This window comes from Bombus huntii, chromosome 8 (assembly GCF_024542735.1).
Source record: "Bombus huntii isolate Logan2020A chromosome 8, iyBomHunt1.1, whole genome shotgun sequence".
NCBI classification, from domain to species: Eukaryota; Metazoa; Arthropoda; class Insecta; order Hymenoptera; family Apidae; genus Bombus; species Bombus huntii.
Window position 1 is genome coordinate 16,640,467 of NC_066245.1, and position 23,279 is coordinate 16,663,745.

The window sequence follows — 23,279 nt, forward strand, 5'->3', positions numbered from 1 at the left end:
TTCACTTTCCACTTCTTACGACCAAAATTCGTTTTCCTTAGTCATGCCAGTCCGATGCACAAATCTCACTTAATCAGAGTATGTGAATAATGTGGGAAGATAGAGCGGGACAGAGATCGTGATGCTTGGTATGTAACTTTTAAAATATTAGGTATGGTAATTGAACTATTGGTTGTGGAATACATGATGTGGAATGTGAAATACGATGTTATAGTACGTAGAAGATTTATATATTCGATTTACTTCAAACAATTACTCACTTTCTGGTTTTACTGCGATTTCGGTACACTCATTCCGTTTTCTTCGAAAGCATGGATCTCTGCCAATATTGAGAATTAAACTTTAACACTTTATGGACATATTTTCAAGATGTCAAATTATAAAAAAAAAAAGAAAAAGATTGATTTTTTAGCTCGTCATACTAAGAAGACCTCTTAAGATTTTTATCGATTATGGCCATAGTCCATATCGTTTTAGAATCTATCTATCGTTTCGAATCTTATAGAAAACGCTATAAGGAAGTGGTGTAGGAAAGAAACTCAGGTTTAAAAGTTGCCTATCATTATATTTGCATTTTCGTTATAAAAAAAGAGTCTTGTTTCACAAAGCAACGTCGAACTTGACATAGTAACGTATTATATAATACCTGCATAATCGTATGTATCACAATAAAATGGACGTGTGAATGAGTTTTGCATATGGTATGTACATCGTGTAAAAATGATAATCATCGAAATTATATGGCAAGCAAACGTATTTCCTCTAAAAAGCCACGGGATTGTCTAAGCAATGAAATTCAGAACATCTCTAGTTCCGGCACGTTTTAGGGCTTCCCTCTCCAATTGCTACACGTCTTTTAAGGTCTCTTAAGACCGCGTAAAGGTCTCTTAAGTTCTTCGACCATAGCAAATCCTATTCTTTTTAATGACAATGGATACAGTTTATAGATTGTGTACAGATATAACAATGTACAAACGCATCGAAGTGTATCGAATTATCGACAATTCGTATTTGCTATTTTAGATTCACTCTAAATTAGCCAGACGAGTTCGCTAATCATGCTTATACTGGTTTATTGACAAGTTCACTTGAAGTTTCGACAGCTCTGGAACTACGTATCAAGTCATGAGTATCTTGTGCAAACATTTAGGCTTGTGTCTCTCTAGGCGCTTTGCAGAAGGCACAATGTTTACATTCCCTTTGACTCTCTTGAGCTCTCTCTTCTTCGAATTTCTCAAGTTCTTGTAACAAAATTCGCCATCTGTAACGACCAATGTAATACGACTCTACCCTCGATCCTAGCTTCGATCGTGTCGTTGCGTTGATTCAGTGACAAAAGCGGAGTCCCGTTTGGAGAACTGTTCGTTTGATTCTTTGAACACAAATATCTTTAGTCTACTTAAAAGAGGTCTACTTAAACGAGGCTCTCCCATCCTTGACGGTGCTGTAACAGCTATAACGAACGGCTGAATGGTTCGTACCATCTTTGCACTTTTGTACTTGGTCGGTTGGTAGATGTATTGCAATACACAGGAACTCTAGCATGCCGCAAGCCTTTCTTGTCGCGATCATGAGTGGTATTGCCAAATATTTCACCTAAAATAAAGAGAAATCATCAATATAATTGTATAATTACATCAAAAATCTGTACGCATACTTATCAATAAAAGATTTATTTCTTTCAATAAAATTTCTATAGGAATCCATCGAATTCTCAGAAACTCGATCGAATCTCATACGTTATAGATATAACAGAACATTTATTGGAACATTTAATGCTTAATTAAACAATCTCTTGTTGTTTAAATTTATTATTTGAATGAAAAAATCTTATCTAAATAGCGGGAAAACCAGCGAATTATTCACAGAAAAGTTTAAATGAACGGAGTTCTGACGTAACTAATACCATATTCGTAGTATATCATGACGTAACCAAGTTTTATAGAACAATTCGTAGCATCACCTGTAATAAACCGCGAAGTGAAATTGCATCATAGTTCCTCCCAGATGTATGGAATTCCCTGACTTCGTTCCATCCCCACCCTACGTTTCACGACGCGGCTAGGCTAACTAGTTCTCATGACTTACGAACGACACAATACGTCAAACACCTGTTCTTTTTATACTTTACTGAGAATCTATCAACTAAATAATCGAACGCTTCATCGAAGGGAAAGCAATGGATGCGTAATTGTATTTTACCTCGCGTAAGGCGGCGGCGGCGACGGCGTCGGGTCCCTAGAAACAATCTCCACGGTTCTAGGAACCATGTTGTGTACAGTTGGTAATGACAACGTGTTGCTATTGTTCGGCCTAAATAGATGACTAGGATTCAACTTGATGGCATCGTCGTAGCTAGGTGGCGCGTCCGTAACCGCTTCGTAATCTGGTGGTTTTTGTCTGGATCCACTAGATGGTTCCTCAATGGAGATTACGTGAATAGGATCGTCGATCTGCGTGATACAGAATTTATCACTCGAATCAGCGTTTGAAAAAATTATAAAATAATAATATATATATATATATTTACATATATAAATATATATATATTCAAGTACAAGACAATAGTAATTCAATAGAGTTCTATACTTAAAGCCATGAATGATCAACGTCTGCCTTTCGAAAGTGACCCCTCCGATCCAATTCGTACGAATCGATTCTTATCTCGTTAATATTTTACGACAGTATTACACGATCAACGGCAAGGATATTAACCCCAAAATGGTTATTCTTCTATATATATCGCGACTGGTCTATAGATATCCACCTACGTGTTTGCCTCGACACTCTTTAGAAACTTTATAGCTGGCCGGATCTAAGTCACGAAAGGGCGCGCGTTTACCGCAGAGTTACGTACGCCGGATACAGAACAGGATGAAAATAGCGCGGTTATTCGAGGCTATAAAGAAAGCTTCGCGGAAAATTGCATAATCGTTTTGTCGGCTCGAATCGTTGGGTGAATGACTGAGAACAGAGCCGATTTTTTCTTCGACGAAACTGGCGGCTTTTTTTCATTAGGTACAAATCGCAAATTACAGATTTTGCAATGCTGGCACTGGTAGTTCGGTTTCTATTGACTCAAGTGGCTCACGATTTCATTCGTGATTGTTCTATAGATCGATAAATGATAGTGTTTCTTCGTTTGGAAATAATCTAGCTGACGTAAAAGCCATTTGTAAAAATATCGCACGATTTTGTTGTTTAGAATTTTTTACTTGATGCCAACTATAGAAGTTGGTATTTGAGAATTTCCTAGTTACTTATTTAATTCATTTGGACCTGTTTATGCGACTAAGATTCTATGATAGAAATTCATACTTGAAGGATCACCATTAAGTTTCATTTCAAATACATATTTCCTAGGAGAAATTATCAATGTATCTGTCGTAAATATTGCACGACAATAAATAATGCACTTTGGGATTAAGTCTCTTGTTATACTTATTGTTAGATATACACATGAATAAATATCTTATAATCGTATTCATGATCTTTGTCAGACTAATTCGTTTCGCTAATATGATTAATAATTAAAAATGAATGATCCATGATGAGATTATTAGTAATGGAAATAGATGATAATCTGGAAGTATAAATGAATATCAATGCATCGCTATATTTCCATTTTACTTAAGAACGATGAAATATTGTTTGCAAAACATGAATATTTCTTATGTATTTTTTATCATTCTACATTCTTGACGTTCTATTTTATTAATAACAGGTTGATTTTAAAATGTTAATTACTGTAAGAAAAAAGTTGCATAACAGAAAATTGACAACTATTTCAAATGTGTTTATTGCAGTTGGGACACGGCAGAATAATCGAAGGATGGCCGCCGATAAATATAGATACGTGCTTCCGGGTGAATATCCTTACAGTAGTAGATAAGTGTACTGTAACTACCAGCGACCTCCTTTATGCATCGAGCCACAGACAGACCTTTGCATTTCTATTGTTTCCCTGCGTGAACGAAAAGAGGAACAGTTGCTATTCTAAGTCACACGATTATACTACGCCCACATATCGTTTTAGTGACAAAATGCAGAAAATGTGAAGGAGAGGCAAAAAAGTAAGAGAAACAGATTTTGAAAGAACAATTTTTGCATGACCAAAATTCGAGTGAAATGAAAGCGTAGACACAATGGGGCGTGTAGGACAAAAGAGAACGTTGCAAACAAAGCTATGACAGAATCGCGAGGAGATAAAAGAAAACGTGCGACAAAAGAATTCGTTCAGTGATAATCGGAGGATTCTGATCGTCTGGTTCCCAGAATTTACATAATACCTGTGAAAGTAATGCGATCGCGTCTACGATATTGCTTATAATTGTTCGAGGGATAAGAATTTTTAGTTCGATGGCCATATGAATTAGAAATTTTATTTCTTATTGTAACTTTTGGCAGCATACTACGTGTTATAAAGATACATTGATCACATTCATGTGAAAATTATATCATAAGAAACGAACGAAAGTGATTTTTTAATACTTCTATACAGGATACACCGCAAAATAGTACTGTAATACGGTTAATACGGTTCCGTTTCCATGGAAATCGGTTTTGTATCAAATATACTTAGCTTCTAAATAACCTGATAGATCTTGATATACATCACTTATTGCTACTTATGTTTATAAACGTGGTTAATGTTACATTATTATCATCTATCTGTCACTTTACCGATTTGTTATTGATATTACTATTGATCGATCTATTAGTAACTAGTATTGATTTTAATCTATTGATTTTAAAGCTAAGTGCGATTCTTTAATACTAAATAAATCCTCGAAAAATTATAAGCGGCACTGTGTACTATGCTTGTATGCTGTAACTATATGTATAATGAATTGTGGAACAAAAGGAATTACGAAAATTAATTTCGTTTACCGAACATTCTCTTATCGAACTTTAAACGTTGTGCATAAATTTTCACTCTTGACGAAGCTGATTTGTACCAAGAGTACACAGCAATTATTGCCGCTTTACGAAACGCTACATGGCGTATGTTAACTATGTCGATTTTAGGAGCTAGCGAGCGATTTATGAGGCGAGGAAAAGCCACTGCAATAATTTTGATCGAACTATATTATTTTTATCTCGTAGCCTGTTTACAAACGCTGGTGATTACGGTTCCCTTGCGTACTATTACTTGTGCTATAGACGACCGGTTCGCCGTCTATAATAGGAAGTTGACCTGGATCGATCTGAAAAACGCTGCAATTTTCGGAGGTCTCAATCAAGTATGTTTCGAAATCCTTAAACTCAAACAAAAGTTTGCCGGTGGTAAATTGAGCCGTTTACGGAGAAAATAAGGATTTTAACACGTGAAATAGAATCGAAATTAGATTCAATTACTCTTTCAGTCAATAGAGTTACAGCTGTTGTTTTATCTTGGGTCATTCCGAGAGAAAGGATTCAGATAGATTTCTCGATCTTAGAATATGAATACATAAATATTGGCAATGTTAAGTGAACTGTCACCGCGGCTAAAGTTCAGAAATATTATCTGTTTAATCGGGAGTTTGTTCGAATTCACTATATGTATAGGTTAACTGTATGCACGTGACTAGTTCTTAAGTTGCTTGAAATACAAAGATGTAGTCAAACGTAGAAGTAAAATATTGATCTCAAATTTTCTTGGAACATTGTTGCTCGCAGAAGTTTCAATTTCATCTTTCGACTAGCTAATTAAATACGTACGATTCGATCTGTTATTAGAATTGCACTTTATAGTATAAGATATATTACTTAGTTTTGTATTTTCTTTAACAACAATTACATGCTGCATACGAAAAAGATAAATCAATCATAAAATAAGAATCAAATTCCAATCAATCAAATCAACGTCTGATTAATTTCTTCAAAATATGCCAATATGATACCAAATCATTCTCTCAACTTATTCGCAATCTCTACTCATGACAAATTTGTATTCCCTGACGTGTTTGACAATTTCGATAAAAGATAAAATGATTATCGCTGTAATGGATTAAAAAATGGAGACTTACCTGTGCTGTGATTGGATGATTTGTGTGTTGTGTGTGCATGGTTGCCCTACTTGGCGGTGCGTGCAGCCAACAACACATTGCGGCACATATGAGAAGTGCGCCTGCGATTATGCAAGCAACACCAACATATCGTACCGGTTCGACGTAGTTCTCTGCGAGGCCTAACCAGTTTATCAGTGCTCCAACGCAAAGGAGAACCATTCCGTACCTGTAGGGACGCTGCGAACGCCGCGACTCCTCCAAGGACATTGCTGAAATCGCAAACAAAGATCAGTTTTGCAACTTTCCTGTAAAGTTTCAGACAGATTTCCTTACTGTCGTATATCGTTCGATCGCCCACCGTGTTAAAGAAAAAATTTGTCGGGATAAATCTCGGCTTTTCTGAAGATCATTGTTTTATTATTAGATGATAGTGATTTTAGAATTTGTTCAGAAGAAAGATCGCTTGATCAATTGAATTTTTGCTTCCATCAGTTAGTAATGGAACAATTCTTTCTAACTTGAATTTCATATTTCTAATAATTTTCTGAATTCTGTAATTTGAATTTGAATTTGAAAATTAAGATTTGAATTTAGAACAAATTTCAAAAATATCAATTCAAATACTCGGGAAATCTCAGAGTTCACTGGCATTTTGAAAATAGGTTCACGTCTTTGGGTGACGCAGAGGATTTAATTTGTGGACACTAAATTATTGAACAATGACATAAACAACGATAGCGTATGCATGAAGAAACTAACGTTTGGCATTTCAGACGAAATTGTTGGTTTAGATATAGTTCCTCTGATTTATATATTTCTTTAGACTTTATGAATGGATTTGAAACTAAATTTATCGAGGTATGAAAAGTGTGTATCTATTGTTAGAAAATTTTTTTATAGTAGAAAACCTTTTGATCTTTACTGGGAGACAAACCTCTACGTAGATATATACCAAAGTATAGTTTATTTTTAGGTAATATTCCACTTCCGTGACTTGATTAGATTGACATGTACGTACGATCAAGTTTAGAAAATGACGCTATATATAACTACGGCGAGGATATTGCCACGTACTTTATTTCCAACTGTACGATATTGATTCGCGCGATGCGCGATGACATAGTGGACACAACTCTGTTTCTGAACTTCGTTTCAGATCACGCATGATATTGAGTATACCTCGAGCAAACATGATGTATTTTAAGGGGACATACGTCCACTTAGTTTTCACTTTTTACACTTTTAATCGTTAAATACATACATATAAAACATATATATAACAAATGAATTTTAATGAATTTCAGATTGGACATAAAACCTTACCTTTTTCACACTTCACGTTTAGTAGAAAATTAGAAGAAGTGAAATTAGAAGAAGTCAACATAAATGAAATCTTACGTGGAATTCAAATTACAAAGTAAAATTCAACCACAATTTAAGATATAGAAGAAAAACGGGTTTTCTTCGTCAATAAAATATGTATGGAAATTTGTAAACAATAATATCGCGTTAATGGCTATAATGGAAGTCAATGAATATAAATGACGAATAGGATCGTTACGGACAGGTAAAAGGTAGGAAACTTATTTGTAGAAGTGGGTTAGTCGAACAAAGCAATTGTTTGTCTAGCGACAATGACTTACAATAAAAGTTTGGTAAGTGACGCACAATGAAATCAAGGACAACGATAAATAAGGGTTCTGGAGAAAAGATAACCCGTTCCAACGAAAGTTTGTTTCTGCCACGAAAATGTTTATTACTCCCTGTCGCATGAAAAATCTCAACGACGTTATTCCTGCTGAAGCTGATATCTCGTAATCAAGACCTACTCTAAGTCTTACACGCTGTCCCTGGTTTCAAAATCCTCTTTGAATCTTATATAAATATATCCTACTTTTATCTTGGTGGTTTTTACCTTTCTTATGATTGTTCTATACAAAAGAAATCGGCAGCTAATTATGCATGGTATTGGAGCAAATATGAAAGTTTCTCGAAATTGGGTGATGCTGAATGTAATTAATGTGCGAAAAGTGTGTAAACATGATAAAATATAAATCGATCGGCGGTGTGTTTGTTTTGAGTGTTAAAGAAATATGCTCGCGTGAAGTAAAAATCTATAAATATTCTTCGGTTGCGAGAAAAAAAGATAGAGAAAAGTAGGCTACACGAGAATGAATATACCACAAAGGTAGGCCATCTCGGACATCAGCAATCGTACGATCGATATCTGTCACTTCTCTGCCCCGCCGCGCCGTATGCTATTTTAAAAATAAAAACCAATCGAATATTAACGCATCTATTTCACTGACTATAAAATGCGAACGATGTTCTTATCGAAGATCACGCGTGCTCTTTTGTATAACATGAGAAATTCGTCCGCCTAATCGCCCACAAGGAAAAATATAGTTCATAAACTGTTTGAGGAAATATCGATGTTAACCTTTACACTTTGAAAACTTTTATAATACGAATTGGTTAAAAATTCCAGTATATTTTTACGATGGACTTTTTGGAAGATATGCGTTTGTTTCGTAAAGCAAACGATAATAAATGTTTGCAAATTTCTTATCGGTGAAGACAGTACAAGAAGCAACATTTCACGTTATCGTTGCACTGATGCGATACCAAGAAATTACAAATTTCAAAGAGAACACAAACACCGCAAGCTGGAAAGAAGAAGAAAAAAAGGAAAACCTGATGCGTAATTACAAATAACAGAAGAATATGAATATTAATGAATGTAGCGTGATTACAAATTATTCTCTTTTGGTATTCAAATCCTAACTATAACTAAATAGCGACGATCAGCAACGTATTATTATTTAAATTATATAACTTATCTCCTTGAAACAGTTCTCGCAAGAAATTAAGAGAGCAAAGGTATCTCAATAATGGAATTTGTAAAAGACGAATGAATACAAATAGAAGCAGGGAAACGCAGAACTGCAGAAAAAAAGGAAAGAAGTCGTAATTTCTCAGAATAATCAAATATTTAAATTATTATATTGCGCTTAACTATTGTTACTTAATATTTAAATCATGCTAAGTCACAATTGCGATACTTTAAAAATTGGATAGATTTTTTTTGTATGTTTGATATGAGAACACTCGGTATCGTAAACACACTTTGGTATGAATGAAAGATTATGATAATTCCAAGTTCGTTCTAAAGAATTTACCATTGATTTCGTCCATATCCTAAAATGGCACTTAACACACGAGCAAATTCGTACTTTGATATGTGCCACACTTCCCGGTCGACTAAAATACGGAGTTATGCCTATCTGCGGCATACAGAGTTACGTCTTTATACCTGAGGATTACATCTGATAACGGGGCAGAAATCATAAAGATAAGGGATGATATTTTTTAAACTTATCGCTCATTTGTCATAAATAAATTTGTCTAAATACACGTGCAATACTTTATAAAATCATTCTCTTCCCTCGTTTGCTCAATGTGCCGTCGCGTGATTTTTTCATCACTTTGCACGTGATTACTCCGAAACCAGAGCATGACTATTATTGCACACGTGAAATTGATTTTCATTTGCATAGGTGCATGAAATAATGGCCAAGGACGTAAGTTTGGCCACGAAAGGGGTATACTTCTTACAAATTGTGATCTTTACAAAAAGAGAAGGTAATTGCGAATAGAATTTGATAATAATTTCTTTAATAGAAATTTTATTCTTTCCCTTTCTTTCTTTCCTTTATTAAAGAAACAAGAAAAATCTGCATTACAATTATAGTATCTAAAATCAATTAGAAAAATTGATACTCCTATAGCTCAACTACTTATGGTATTATTTATATAACGTGTAATTCAAAGTATTTTGACGTAGAACACTGACACAAGAATAAATGAATTTAGCTGAACAGTTACACACACATACACAGAGATAGAATTAAATCGGCGCCTAAAAATAGAGCACATCTAGTAATCTGGTTTGTTCTGCTATTTGCAACATCATGGAAGTTTCTCTTGCGTAATTATGAAAATCCAGGACGTGTCTCTAGATGAAGGCTGAACAAGAACTGGAAGTAATCAGAAACAAAAAAAAAAAAGGTATTCTTTTAACAGGCATTAACAAACACTTCCTGATTTATAATTGAACGACATATGGATAGCAATATATCTGGTTTATGTACGGTTTATCCCACATATATTTACAGTAAGTTCCTGGGACATCGATAAGCTTCTACCGATTCTAATTGTAGTTCCTTTGTGAATATTCTATGAGACGATATCGCCAGTACCGTTTCTTACCATTCTATTCTGAAAGCGGAAAATACATGCCACAAAGGAAATCTTTATCCCAAAATTGCGTATGGGGCATCGCTTAATTTCAGCACGAACAATGAGTGTTCATGATAGGCGTCTCGCGTACGTGTGAATTTTCTCAACGGTAGAATCGGGCCATAACAGCCAGACAAGCCTCTGTCACGTTCTACCTCCATTTTTCCTGCACATAACGCAACTCAGCCGTCATTTTCTCTACTCTGCATACCTGTCGATGATTTTTGATACAGGAATTTTCTTCTTATGGAAACAGATAAGACACTATGACTCAAGTAGGAGTGGTGGTAGGATTAGGAAGGATTATCAGTGGGCGTGATGGTATTTTACAGAATGCGTCAGTTAGAATCTTGTTTTAATTTCGACACACTTCGATATTTTTATATTAATCTTATTATTTTCTCTTTGGTTTTTTGAAAATTAATCGCTTCAATGAAATATAAAAGATGTTTATAATTTATCATGTGTATTATAAATTCATGCTTCATCAAATTCAAAAGCATACAAATGACTCAGCGATATTTTTGGCACTTCAGAAACATATTCAGATCGGATTTGCAGTTTTGTTAGCGATTTCCAGAATATCGAATCATGGGTGAATAGCCACGTCAATAATCTCTGAATTGTAAGCGATGTACATTTTGCAATAAATTACGTCGTTTCCTTAGGAGTAACCGTGAAGCTGTGCAATACTGAATTATTAAAACGTTAACGAATAATTCATATTAGGTATTCTATATAAGATAAATGGTCCGTGATACACTGAATAACTTGGAGAAGAAATATTACGCAATTCCATGAATTGAGATAAGAAAGGATGATACTCGTAAAATCAAACCTGATTTCCAATTACTGTGAAACACGAGGAAAGTATATAAGCCTCCTCCCCAGGTGATAGAATTATCGCAACAATATGATGACAATGGAAAAAGGAAATGGTAATCAAAGACATCAATCATAAGCAGTTATATACGTGCAAATATTTGATTACTTAACTGATTTATGATATGTACATCGAATCGAAATCATATTTATATGTACTATCAAGAATTTCCAAAACGGATACGCGCCATTATCGATTAATTTAATCTCTAATAATTAAATTTCGTTTTGATAGATCTGTGTATCATTGATTACCTTTAATTATCGTTTAACCTCAAATTACATAGTGTAGAAGACGCTTTAAGCACAAAAATATGTTTCTATGATACCACACGAAGAATAATTGTATATATATGCGTGTGTATAAATATTGTTATAGGATGTTAAAGAAATCATAAACAATGTGCACGTGATCGACAGATAGTAGACACGGTAATAGCAATTAAAAAACGTTAGTAACAGATTAGGATACGTTATGATATTAAATTAATAACTCTTGTTCTTGCCAGCCATTTGGTTGATAGCAAAACAATAGCCCGATGATACGACGGGAGCGATGCAATATAAAACCTTAAGTAATTGCACAGTATATAACCAACTGTGATAGATTGAAATGAATGAAGTGCGTTTAGAATAACGACAGCGACAGCATAGAACAGTCTGAAAAGAATTTCAAACGTTTACGTGGAAATTGCAATAAAACTGTAATTTTTATAAAAATGTGACGCTTATATGTTTATGAATTAAAAATTTCATATTTTATTAAAATAGAAAGGGAACTCTGTTGCAAAATATGAAATAATTTCTTTAATAAAAAATCACTGTTTGCTTGTTATATGACAGTGTACTATACTACATTTCACAAGTATACCACATGCTTTTATCGTATCTTTAACATATTTAAAGTATTAAATGGTACAATTGCACGATAAATGACGAACTCATTCACACATAAAATATTCAATTTACATTCCAGCCATATTGCTTTAACTTTGTCATCCTTTTTTCACACTGAGCTAAAAATGAACCATCGGTCGAACAAATATTATTCATGCTCGAAGATCGCCTACATTTTAAATTTAATTTCAAACGTTCACTGTTCGTGATAAAATGGATCAAGGTTGCGTGGTTTTCACTATTAGAACAACAATGTCGCACGTAATAATAAATACACGTGCTACGCAGAAAACGTGAACATGAGAAACGTGAGAGAAATGCAGTAGTCTAAGAACCGAATGAGCATCAACGTTTCTGTTTTTTATACATTTACTTTGCAACAACATGTTTACCTGTGCGATATCACCGTAGACAATCGGTAAAAACTTAACCGGTCTCATGCTTAACTAATACCCAGCCGTTTTTGCTTTTATTTTATCACGCGAAACGAAAATTAAAATGTAGCTATACCGGCGTCAAATCGAATGAAATACGAGAGATAGATGACGTAATGTATCAGCAAAGTAAAACATATAAAATTGGGATTCGCGACATTTAATAGATAAATACAGACAACAAATACCTGGTGCTATTACATTGAGAAACAGTATTGCACCATCGATTAGTGCACGATTCACATAAATACACATGTTACATCTCCGCGAAGTCCATTAAAATCTGCTTTCTATAAGTCATTCTTCTTTAGATCGAACACTATTCAGTACACTGGTTAGAATCAATATTCTTGGAAATGTACGAAGCACAGTTAATCGAATCAGCACAAGATGTTTACTCGATCGTTCTTCATGATCGTCAAATAAGCATCTATTCTGTTTCTGCTTTCAATAAAAACACTTGCAATTCGCATTCACAGTGCTTGCTACCAACGTTATATGTTGAGGCGCTGTGGTGTCGAATAAATGGTTACGTGCACGTACGATTACTTGGTTGTTGAAAATAAAGACGGAGAAAAATTAGCCTCTGGTAGCGGCTTTTGTATCGACTTTCGCACGAGGTACGGTTTCGTGGAATACAGACTTCCTGAACGGAAGATCGATCTGTGTGTATACTTTCTCGCGTTTCGGGAATAACCCGTTATCGCGTACTATACTATACCGCACGTGACGTTTTAACGCTACTCTACATTTAATATACGCGGTTCCCTGTTATAAATTATACATATACCGTTGGTTTCTCTGCATAGACTCGCGTTTTCGTCCCGGCGATTTCTGTCGATCGTTGCGTCAACGAGGCTGCAACTGTTACATGGTTACACGGCCATTTACATGGCTTAACCTTAACCTAATTTTACACCTTGCGCCACGAGCACCGCTTAATGAAAGAAAAGCAAACAATCGACTCTGCGACCGCTTAGCTCATAAGTTAATGGGACATTTAATGCACCGAAATGGCTGCTCTTCCTGTTGTTAGATATTCATTAATATCGTGCATATTAACTACAGAAAATTTTCAATTCCATGTAACTGTTTATATCTGTTCATAGCTCGAACATCTAATAATTTTAGAACAAAATATTCACCAGTGGTAATCACATTTACTAGCTTTCGTATGGCTACAAAAATCTGATACTATGAAAATGAAATTTACGTATAAAACCTGATAAAAACATGCATTATTTTCCAAACATAACGTCAACTTATAGATGTGCTGAAAGATTGATATACGTTATAATAGATAATATACTTTCTCTTTAATCTTATCTGTTATATTTCCTATTCTTCATTCATTTCCATTGTTCGACGATTGTAGAGAAATAAACTGCGCGACTAGAATACATGCTTCGTATTTTCTATTTAATGAAAACCTGACTGATAGTATAATCGATAGAACGCTAATCCTCTGGTAGTCTCTTCCGCACCCTACGTTTGTCTTGTATATTTTATAATTACACCTCATCGACGTCACTAGATAAGAACACACGCAATTATTCTGTTGTTTTATCGAAATGTTCATATGAGTGGCAATATAATGATTTTTTCCTGTTTCATATATCTTTAAATATCTTCATTTTGTACTCTTTGTGGCGTACTTTCTTCTCAATTATTTTGTGTTACAACCTTTTATTCACACTGTTAATATCTTAATAAAAAAATTCAAAAAAACATGTTAATGAATTCGTGGTCACTAACTATGATTTCCTACTCTGCATTAAATTGCTTCCACGAAAGCCTTAAAGATTACCGATAAAACTGTCGATTATTCCAATGAAATGTCAGATTGGTTTTATTATAAAACTCTTCATTCTTTCATAAGATCGAACATAATGTAATTCCAAGGTTGATGAAATCATCTCTAAAACCAGCTAATATTTCATTAAACACGAAGCCGAATAAAGTCACGATGTTCTCCTAAATATTGATACGAGTTTCATAAAACTGATATAACCACGGAACGTTGCAGAATCATCTTATTTAAATAATCTCACAATTTCACATACAAACGAGTCCTACGTGATTTATCGCGTTCCTTGTACTTCGTATAAATTTCTTTTAATAAATTGATTGATTGTGGTCAAAAACGTTACACAGCACGAAAGTTGCAGTAGCCTCGTGGCATTGTAAACGGTTGACTGATAGATAATCGTGCGAACACTTTTTCAATCACTCCAGTATCGATTTCCATTGTCACGCAATGACTGCAGAAGAATTCTTTGAACTCTGACCTGCGTCACGCGGTTCGCAGCAGATAGTCATACATTAGAATATCGTCTGAATACTCGCGACAGGGGTCATGGGTACCTAAGCACGTGACGCTTCTAACTATGGAAGTACCTTGAAAGTACGTTGATAATAAAATACTCAGCGAAAAGAGAAAAAGATCGATAATTGAAGACCTCTTGTAGACAACACTGTAAATACCAAATATCAAATTTTTTAGAAAATAAAATTGTTTTCGACATTCGATTTGTTTTGATTATAACAAAAGTTATCTTAGGTGTACAATAATCCAAATGCACCACAAAGTTTTGTGGAATTGTATTTATAAGGAAGTCTGTACGTGCCATTTCTTAGTTGCAAAGAAAACTGAATGTGCTATTCATTTAAATTTGCAAACAGTGTAAATATCAACTCTGTTTGTTCTTAAATAACTTGTACCAAAACAAAAGATACATTTTTTCAGGATGTTCTTTTTATCTTTATTACAAAAGTATATATTACAATGTTCCGTGCAAGAATTTCTATCACTTAATGCCATTTACATTGTTTTATACAGAGGAAATGTTAGACGTAAGAGTGGTGTTATCCTTTAACACTATTAACGTTAAATTAGTTGTAACATTATTATTATCTACAAATGGAAATTGCTCTTAAATTCTATACTACAGTATTCCTATTGATATATAGGAAATTATATGTTAAAAAAGCAACATTTTTCAATTTTTGCACTTGGAACGTCATTTACAAGAAACCTTCAATTATGTATAATCCGTATTCGATCCGCAAATATAAAAAAAACGAAAACAAAAATCACACGGTCACTAGTAATACTACACAATATCGGTTTAAATACGATCACGTAGAGTAGATCATAAATTGACAAAAGAGGATTTTGACCAGTCAGTGGTCAGATTCAATAAATGATTCACAATCTCAAACAAATGATACGAGAGCATGAATGATAAAACGAAAGAAAAGAAAAGAACATGCATGCACACAGACATTGTATGTAACCAGTAAATAAATTTGCGGCATTGATATCGTGAGAGTTATCATTGGTTAATAGACGCAACACGGAAACTTACGTCAAAATCGTAACTCTCACGAGATTGCAACGAGATTGCTTGAGAAGGGAGACGCCAATCAAGGAGAAGTGAACCTAAATTAAAAAGGAAAACAAAAGATGAAGAAGAGTGGCGAAGAGGAAAGACGAAGAGGAAAGACGAAGACGAAATGGAAGGCAAATATGATTTAGCTGATATCGCGCTTAAATGTGACCCGTGCTAAAGATGCTTTGTCTACCTTGGTATTTGCACTGTTATAAGAACAATTGATTTTTGTAAATTCAGACATTTACTCGTATCATATACATTATTCCCTGATAATTAATAATCACACAATACGATAACAACACATTATGCTAATACCAGAATTACCAAAAACATCCAAATTATAGATCTTACATTTTTTGTTCTTATAATTAGTAAGAAAATGAAAAATTATAATTGTCTATGTATGTTACAGATCAGCAAACCTAGTGTTTCAAGAATGGGAAGACTTTCGACTTGATCTAATCGTCAAGATGGACGAAGTTTTAGAAGATAATGTATTTACTATGTAGCTGATTCGTTTCACGTTAATGTTGTCAAATTAACAGAAATTTTATTGGGTGGTGATGTCACTTCAAAGAATGATTCGTCAATTATTTTACGTCCACGTTCACGGACGAATAGCTCATACTTTGATTAGAAATTGCATCACTTCTGTTTTACTGCATAACATCACTCCTTTATTTTCTATTATATAAATTAACATTCTCATGTGTCATCTTTCAATGCTCTTTCTAAAAAGTTTTATTTAATCGGTGATATTCAACGTGCTAATGCGTCATGCAGAGGCGTTCTCCGCGATTTCAATCGAATCTCTTCGTTTCTATCGCCGACACAATAAGTCAAGAAATGTAAGGATATTATCCAAATCAATTATTCAGAGGTAAAGTACTCCCTCTCTGTTTTATGTCGAAAAAGGATACATATGTGCTATCTCAAAATTCATGAACGCAATGCAAATGGGCATCTTCGCGGGGAAATAAAAACAGAATGGAGGGGAAAAGAAAGGAGTAAAAAGTAAAAGTAAAATTTCTGGTTTCTTGGATAAATTGGAGATATGGATGCAAATTGCAGCGAGGTGATCTTTCGGCAAATCCCATCCGAATCCTGTGAAATGAACCGAAAAATTCGGAATCTCAATAAACAACAAATATTGCTTCGGAATTTTTAATTCTGTCAATATTTGTGAATATTTTGAATAGCCAGAGTATGTTCTCATATACTAATTAAGGTTTTTCGTACTTAAATGCAATTGTTAATTAGTTACATTGAAACTAATTATTGTTGTTAGTAACATAGTTCATCGAAGACAGAGCATTAAAATCCCTTGCCTTTATTTCAAATTCAATATGAGATAAGATTTCGTTTTTCTATAATTTATAATACGTGACTGTGTAATAATTATTTACAAATGTGTTAGTATGTCTGAAGTGGCGTAGAATATTCCACTAACGTTATATACGGTGTCGCGATCTACATGTATTCCTAACCTTGAGTTTATAGACCGAAACCAAGTGTAAAAGATTCATAAGCTGAGTTTGTTCGTACAAATAAAAGTGTCGATTTTCAAAGGAACATCAGTCGCCCAAGTTATTGAATTCGATGCCGCTTTACCATAGGTTCATTACTTATTTTATTTACCAGATTACACGCCAGTGAGTTGGCTTTTTTAAAGCCGCCGAATGTGATTTAACAAGAACAATTACCGTAAACGGAAAAAGACAGTAATATCCTATTTACGAACAATTCTAAAATTAGTCATGAATATCTTCTCACGAAAATAGATTTTTCTAATTGCAACTGCTATTACGACTACATAATCGACTGTTATTTATTGTTTGAATCAGAAAACATCATTCATTTCACCAATTCATTCATAAAATAGCAAGCATGACATCAATCCAAATATCATTAAATTTCTAATCGACCCAAACTTTTACGATAAAATCTAATTCTACCATATTTCGTACTATACGTAGATAATAGCTATAGACATTTCCAGTACATTTTTCTATAGAACGTGTATTAAGAAACTTACGTGTAAGAAATATTTGCTTTGCAAATCTTTATTGTTATTTATTCAAATGAAATACTACTATTGACTTACAAAATCATGAAATTAGATTGAACAGTGGCTATGAACAATCGTGCGAGAACCTGTGTTCAGAGAGTTGTTTCGACATGGAATACTGAAAAGGCATATATAAGTAAATTTTACACGAGCATAAATGAAAAGTGGAGCACACACTAGGAAAAGGTTTAGTGAAAGTGTCTGCCAATGGCTCGAGATGAACACGTTTTTCAGCACGTGGTACGTGGATCTCATTTTGAATCAAACCGCGTAGCTAAACGCGTGTTTTATTAATAACTCGTTATACTTGGTGATCTCGTGCAATGATATCAAAATTGTGAAATAGTGAGTGGCGACGCTGCGCCAAGTATGAGTAATTCTTACTTCCGCAAACTGATTTTCCGTTTTGAATTTCCTAATTCCAAATTTAATTAAAAATTGTTTTGCAGTATTCTTTGTATACAAATAATGATTTTATGACACTTTTTTCACTTCATAAATATCTTAACTATGTAATGATATATAGAAACTATTATTAAAACTATGTATTATTCAAAGTTGTGAGTGCTAATGAACAGTAACAAATTGTGATTTACAGTTCGCCTTGGACTTATCGACATGCTATTTGTCGACATAATTAAATTACCATACCCAGTCTAATTTCCTCTCGCAACTTCGCACTTCGAAGCGTGCTGCGTGATTAGTCGTTGACAACAGGATCATATTTTACACTTATCACGTGTTTTACGATAAATCCGCAATGACACTCACTTATTTATTAAATAATGAAGTCCTGAAATTCTTAAACATACCAAGTGCAAAATGATCTCTATTCTAGTATAAATATTTTTTTCTCTTTATCTTTATCTCCTTCTCCTTTGGAAATGAAGTATTTTTTTTGCATTATCAATATTCAAAACTATCGAGTTTTTCTCATAACGATAGTACTGGTTATCAAGAAAGTAGAAATTTTATATATACCTTTTAATAACAGAATTAATAACAGAACTAATTTAAGCTTTAGTTTATGATAATTTCTGACAAAGAATGTTGAATTGACTACTAATAATTACAGTATGTGTACATCTAACAGTATATCTTGTACATTTCTAAAATATACAGTGAGTAACTTTAATATTCAAACACCACAAAATTTTAATTTTGTCCCACTATAAATTTTTTTACAACAGAAAAAAACATGCATGATCAGATATAATATTAAGGCAATACTAAGGTTTAGTTAGCAATAGTATAAATTTTATTTCCATGACTTGTAACATTGGGTCAATAATATATCTTAAATGAAAGATCTGATTTTAACATTACTTTAATATTCGAACACAGAGATGCAGCAACATTCGTGATACTTTGTATTCCAGAACTCCAAGGCTATCATTGTTTACAAACATGCTAGTCTACATATAAATACCATATCAAGCCTCGTAGCATCAGTTGCGTTTCGATATTCGTGAAATTCACAAATCATAATGACAGGCAAAACTAATAACAGTTTTAATATACGCCAACTCGTCATTTTTCATAGTGTTAATAGCAAATTGTATAGACAAATTGCAGCCATGTTTAATTTAAGTAAGAGCACAGTAGAAGGTATAATTAAAAGGTTTAAACAAGAAGATCGTATAGAATCTATACCACAAAAAGGACAGCCAAGAAAGTTGGATGTCACTGACCAAAGGAAAATAACAAGAAAAATAAAGGTAAATCCTTCATTAAGTGCTGCAAAACTAGCTGACGAACTTTTGATAGAGATAGAAGAAGGTACATCCCCAAACCATACGCAGAACACTGAAAAAAGGTGGTTACAACGGAAGAGTTGCTTAAAAAAAGCTATTTGTAAAGGAGGCAAATAGAAAGAAAAGATTAAATTATGCACGATAATTTTAAAAAGAAGTCACATGGTGAAATGACGTAAATTTTAGCGATAAAAGTAAATTTAATATTTCTGGCAAAGAGTGGTTGGCGAAAAAAGAATAAAGAATCTAAATTTAAAAATATGAAACCCACTGTAAAGCACAGTGGTGAAAACATGCTTGTGTGTGAATCTATTGCAACGTTTGAAACGGCTGAAATAGTTTTTATTGATAGCATTAGGGACAAAAATATGTATTTAAACGTGTTAAAAAAATAAAAATGGCAATTGTTGATATTTGTAAATACTACCAAGAAAATGACCCTAAACATATTGTACAGGAATATTTGTTGTATAACTGTCTAAAATTGTTACACCTTCCACCTCAATCACCAAATTTGAAACTTCATTGAAAACCTATGGGACGAACTAGAAAGGCGAATTAGAAAACTGCAATAACGTCAAAAGAAGTGTTGAAACAGCGATAAAAGGAAGAATGAAATGATATTAATACCGAATATTTGATAAAATTAATTTGTAACATGCCCCAACGTTTGAAGGAAGTTATTAGTCAAGTTATTTTACAAGGTATTAAATCACTTATAAAACATAAAAATTAAGAAAAAATTAGAGTGTCCGAATATTCAAGTAATGTTAAAATTAGACATTGTTTCATTTAATACGCATTATTTAACAAGTTTTGGATGTTATGTAAATAAAATTTATACTATTGTTTAGTATAACTTTTGTAGTTACTATCCATAGTATACTATTCCATAGTATACATAGTATAATAGTATACTATTGTAGTATACTATTGTTAAGTATAAAACTATTGTTATTTATACTATTAGACACAGTGCCTAAATATTATACCTGACTACTTACGTTTTTTCCCGTTATAAACAAAATTATAATGCAATAAAATAAAAATTTTGTGGTGTCAGAATATTGAAGTTACTCACTGTAAGTACGCTCAGGCGAATAGATAAACACGTCACTGACTTTCACATTTCAATTCGTAAACATAACAAGCCTGAAAAGGGACTTAAACATCAATGATAAAGCGGATTATAGAAATGTAACGACAAAACGTAATTAATAATAATTCTTTCAGTAATTGAAATCTCGTTTACGAGTGAGAATATGCTTCATATCAGCATACAGAGAAATGGCGTTATATTAATTAAAATTTTCATAAACCAATATTTCAAGTAAACAAATTCTACTTCGACTTCCTTGAACACAAAATAATAAACTTCAGGACTTCCACTTCAACAATATTATCATATTATGACAAGATACATTGTGTACGGAGAACACAATATCAAAACAGTGTATAAGGAAGTGAAATATGTTCGCTATTATAACTGCAGAAACAATGAAAATTCTTAATTTTCTTCATTTCTCACAAAGGAAGTTAGATAATTGCTTGAAGCTGCTGGAATCATAGATATAACTTCAAATTTTATTAGTGATGTAATTTGAAACTTTAATGGAAACTATCAATATCCCACTTTTTCCTTCTCTCTCTCCCTCTTTTTTGTTAATATTCTCAATAAAATCTTCGAAGATGCGTCATGCTCATGACGGAATATTCCCGATTACAGTCACGTGATCGAGAGGCGCGACAATAGTTCACGTGCATTCGATCAAATGAATTAGTTATTATATCGTTAATTTTCGTATATAATTGCCGTGGAAGAGATCGGTATTTATGCATTCTGTCGTGAAGAAAAAACTGTGCGACGTATAAATCAAACACAGTTTATAAGGTTCATTAACAATTCGCAATTATAGTATTCCCATAGCTCTGACCAATCATGTTGTCTGTTCGACGTATATTGATTCACGCCTTCAAAACTAGCATATTTCCCACTTGTTATACATCGTTCATTGGAAGATTGTTTGATATATTCCATTTTTGATTGTCATGTAATTGCTGCACAGATAGTGGCATGTTTAATAATCGACGACAACGTATACTTGAATAATTTGCTAGAGTTCGCTAGAATTTGCTAGTATTCGATCCTTGATACCTCGAGTATATGTATCTGGCATATCTATCTATAAATCCTGTCTGACCACTTTCGTACGTCCCTGTTCACCGTGGTAATTTACGTCAGTGATGTCCTTAATTTCTGTTTACGATCGACAATCCGCGTTTGTATCAGCCAAATGACAGTTACCGGTATTTCCTATACTCCAATTCGTTGTACCACGATGACGATATAAATTTTCCCAGTCCTAGGAATCTGTTTCGTCGTCTAGGAAACGATTACTAGAGCGTATAAATAGCTTTACCATTTTAGAAAGCGTTTTTAATAGACACCGATAAAGCGTTTCAGATCGCTTCATCTAAAGCGAACTTCGTTTTGAAGCGATAAGATTTCGCAATTTTCAATATTATCTTTTAATAAGTTTCTTAAAAATTAATATTCATGTCCAAGTAATCGAAGCAGAGAATTTTTCAGACAAGTTTATTTCAATGATATCTCTATTTCAATAATTATCCATGAATTATAAATATTCTCATATATTTTAAAATATTTTTGTACAAGAAATTATAATTTTCTTCGAAATGCAATTCTTTTATAAATGCATTCTATATATCTAATACCCATATATATTTCATATTATACTATATATCTAATTGCAATGAATGAAATTAAAGAATTTGAATCAAATCCCGGATTTTGTACGCAAACAATCGAAATGTTAGCTTCGCATCGAGTTTGGTTTTCTCGGCGCGAAAATACAAATTTACAAAAGATGGAAAACTGTAAAATTAAAATAATTTTTTGCCTAACGTAGCATATTATATGCTAGAGATGCCTTTTATGGGGCAGAACCAATGAAGTCGAAAGAAATACCAAACTCCGTACACAAACAAATAAAAGCGCTACAAAATATCATGTAAAATTGTAGGGAAAAAACGCGATTCGCATTTAAACGAATCAATTAATAAAAAAGGAAAGATTGAGAGGATTTGAGATCTGCTTTGTGTCATTGATACTTATTTTCAGGATCGTGAGAAAAGGCAAACAATCTCTGGCACCTACCTCTGGACTGAATATGGCGATCGAGCCGCTGCGTTTTGACGATTCTCGTTTTTCACTGTTTTTCTCACAAATAGAACTTTACTCACTGAATCTCGTATTTTTAATTGGTAAGCTTTCACTGCTCTTCTGTGCATCTGGAGATCGATTCGTAGCGATACGTGCGATCGAGCGCGCGAACAACCCCCAGCGTAACGACACCAAGAGAGCGCAGCTGCCACACGGAGAACTCGTCGCGGACTGGCGTGATTCCCGCTTCTGTACGCTATTCTAACCCACGGCTGCCAGTTTTACCGCTTGACTCGGCTACGAGTATAGCGCGTATCATTGATGTGAGCGCAGACGTGAGGTTGCGTTGCTTTCACGCTGCGTGGGGAACCCG

The 23,279-nt window shown here is 33.7% G+C and overlaps 1 protein-coding gene across 3 annotated transcripts; it reads right to left on the bottom strand.

Annotated features, from left to right (window-relative positions):
* Positions 1 to 544: 544 nt before the first annotated feature.
* On the bottom strand, positions 545 to 23,141 carry LOC126868429 (uncharacterized). Of its 3 annotated transcripts, XM_050623836.1 has the most exons (5): positions 14,569 to 14,689; positions 12,694 to 12,946; positions 6,012 to 6,262; positions 2,203 to 2,453; positions 545 to 1,596 (listed from the first exon to the last, which is right to left on the bottom strand). In XM_050623836.1, exons 2-5 carry the CDS (start codon positions 12,758 to 12,760, stop codon positions 1,593 to 1,595), a joined length of 573 nt encoding a protein of 190 aa, XP_050479793.1. In that variant the 5' UTR covers positions 12,761 to 12,946; positions 14,569 to 14,689; the 3' UTR covers positions 545 to 1,592. The 3 variants fall into 3 exon arrangements, with proteins under 3 accessions (XP_050479793.1, XP_050479794.1, XP_050479792.1); XM_050623837.1 differs by lacking the exons at positions 12,694 to 12,946; positions 14,569 to 14,689 and adding an exon at positions 22,901 to 23,141; XM_050623835.1 differs by having other exon boundaries at positions 12,694 to 14,697.
* Positions 23,142 to 23,279: the final 138 nt, after the last annotated feature.

Coding starts and splice junctions, on each gene's coding strand:
- LOC126868429 (XM_050623835.1), bottom strand. CDS start 12,760: ATGTGTATTTATGTGAATCGTGCACTAATCGATGGTGCAATACTGTTT. Junction 6,263..12,693: donor TCTCAATGTAATAGCACCAG/GTATTTGTTGTC, acceptor TTGCGATTTCAG/CAATGTCCTTGGAGGAGTCG. Junction 2,454..6,011: donor ATCATCCAATCACAGCACAG/GTAAGTCTCCAT, acceptor TGTATCACGCAG/ATCGACGATCCTATTCACGT.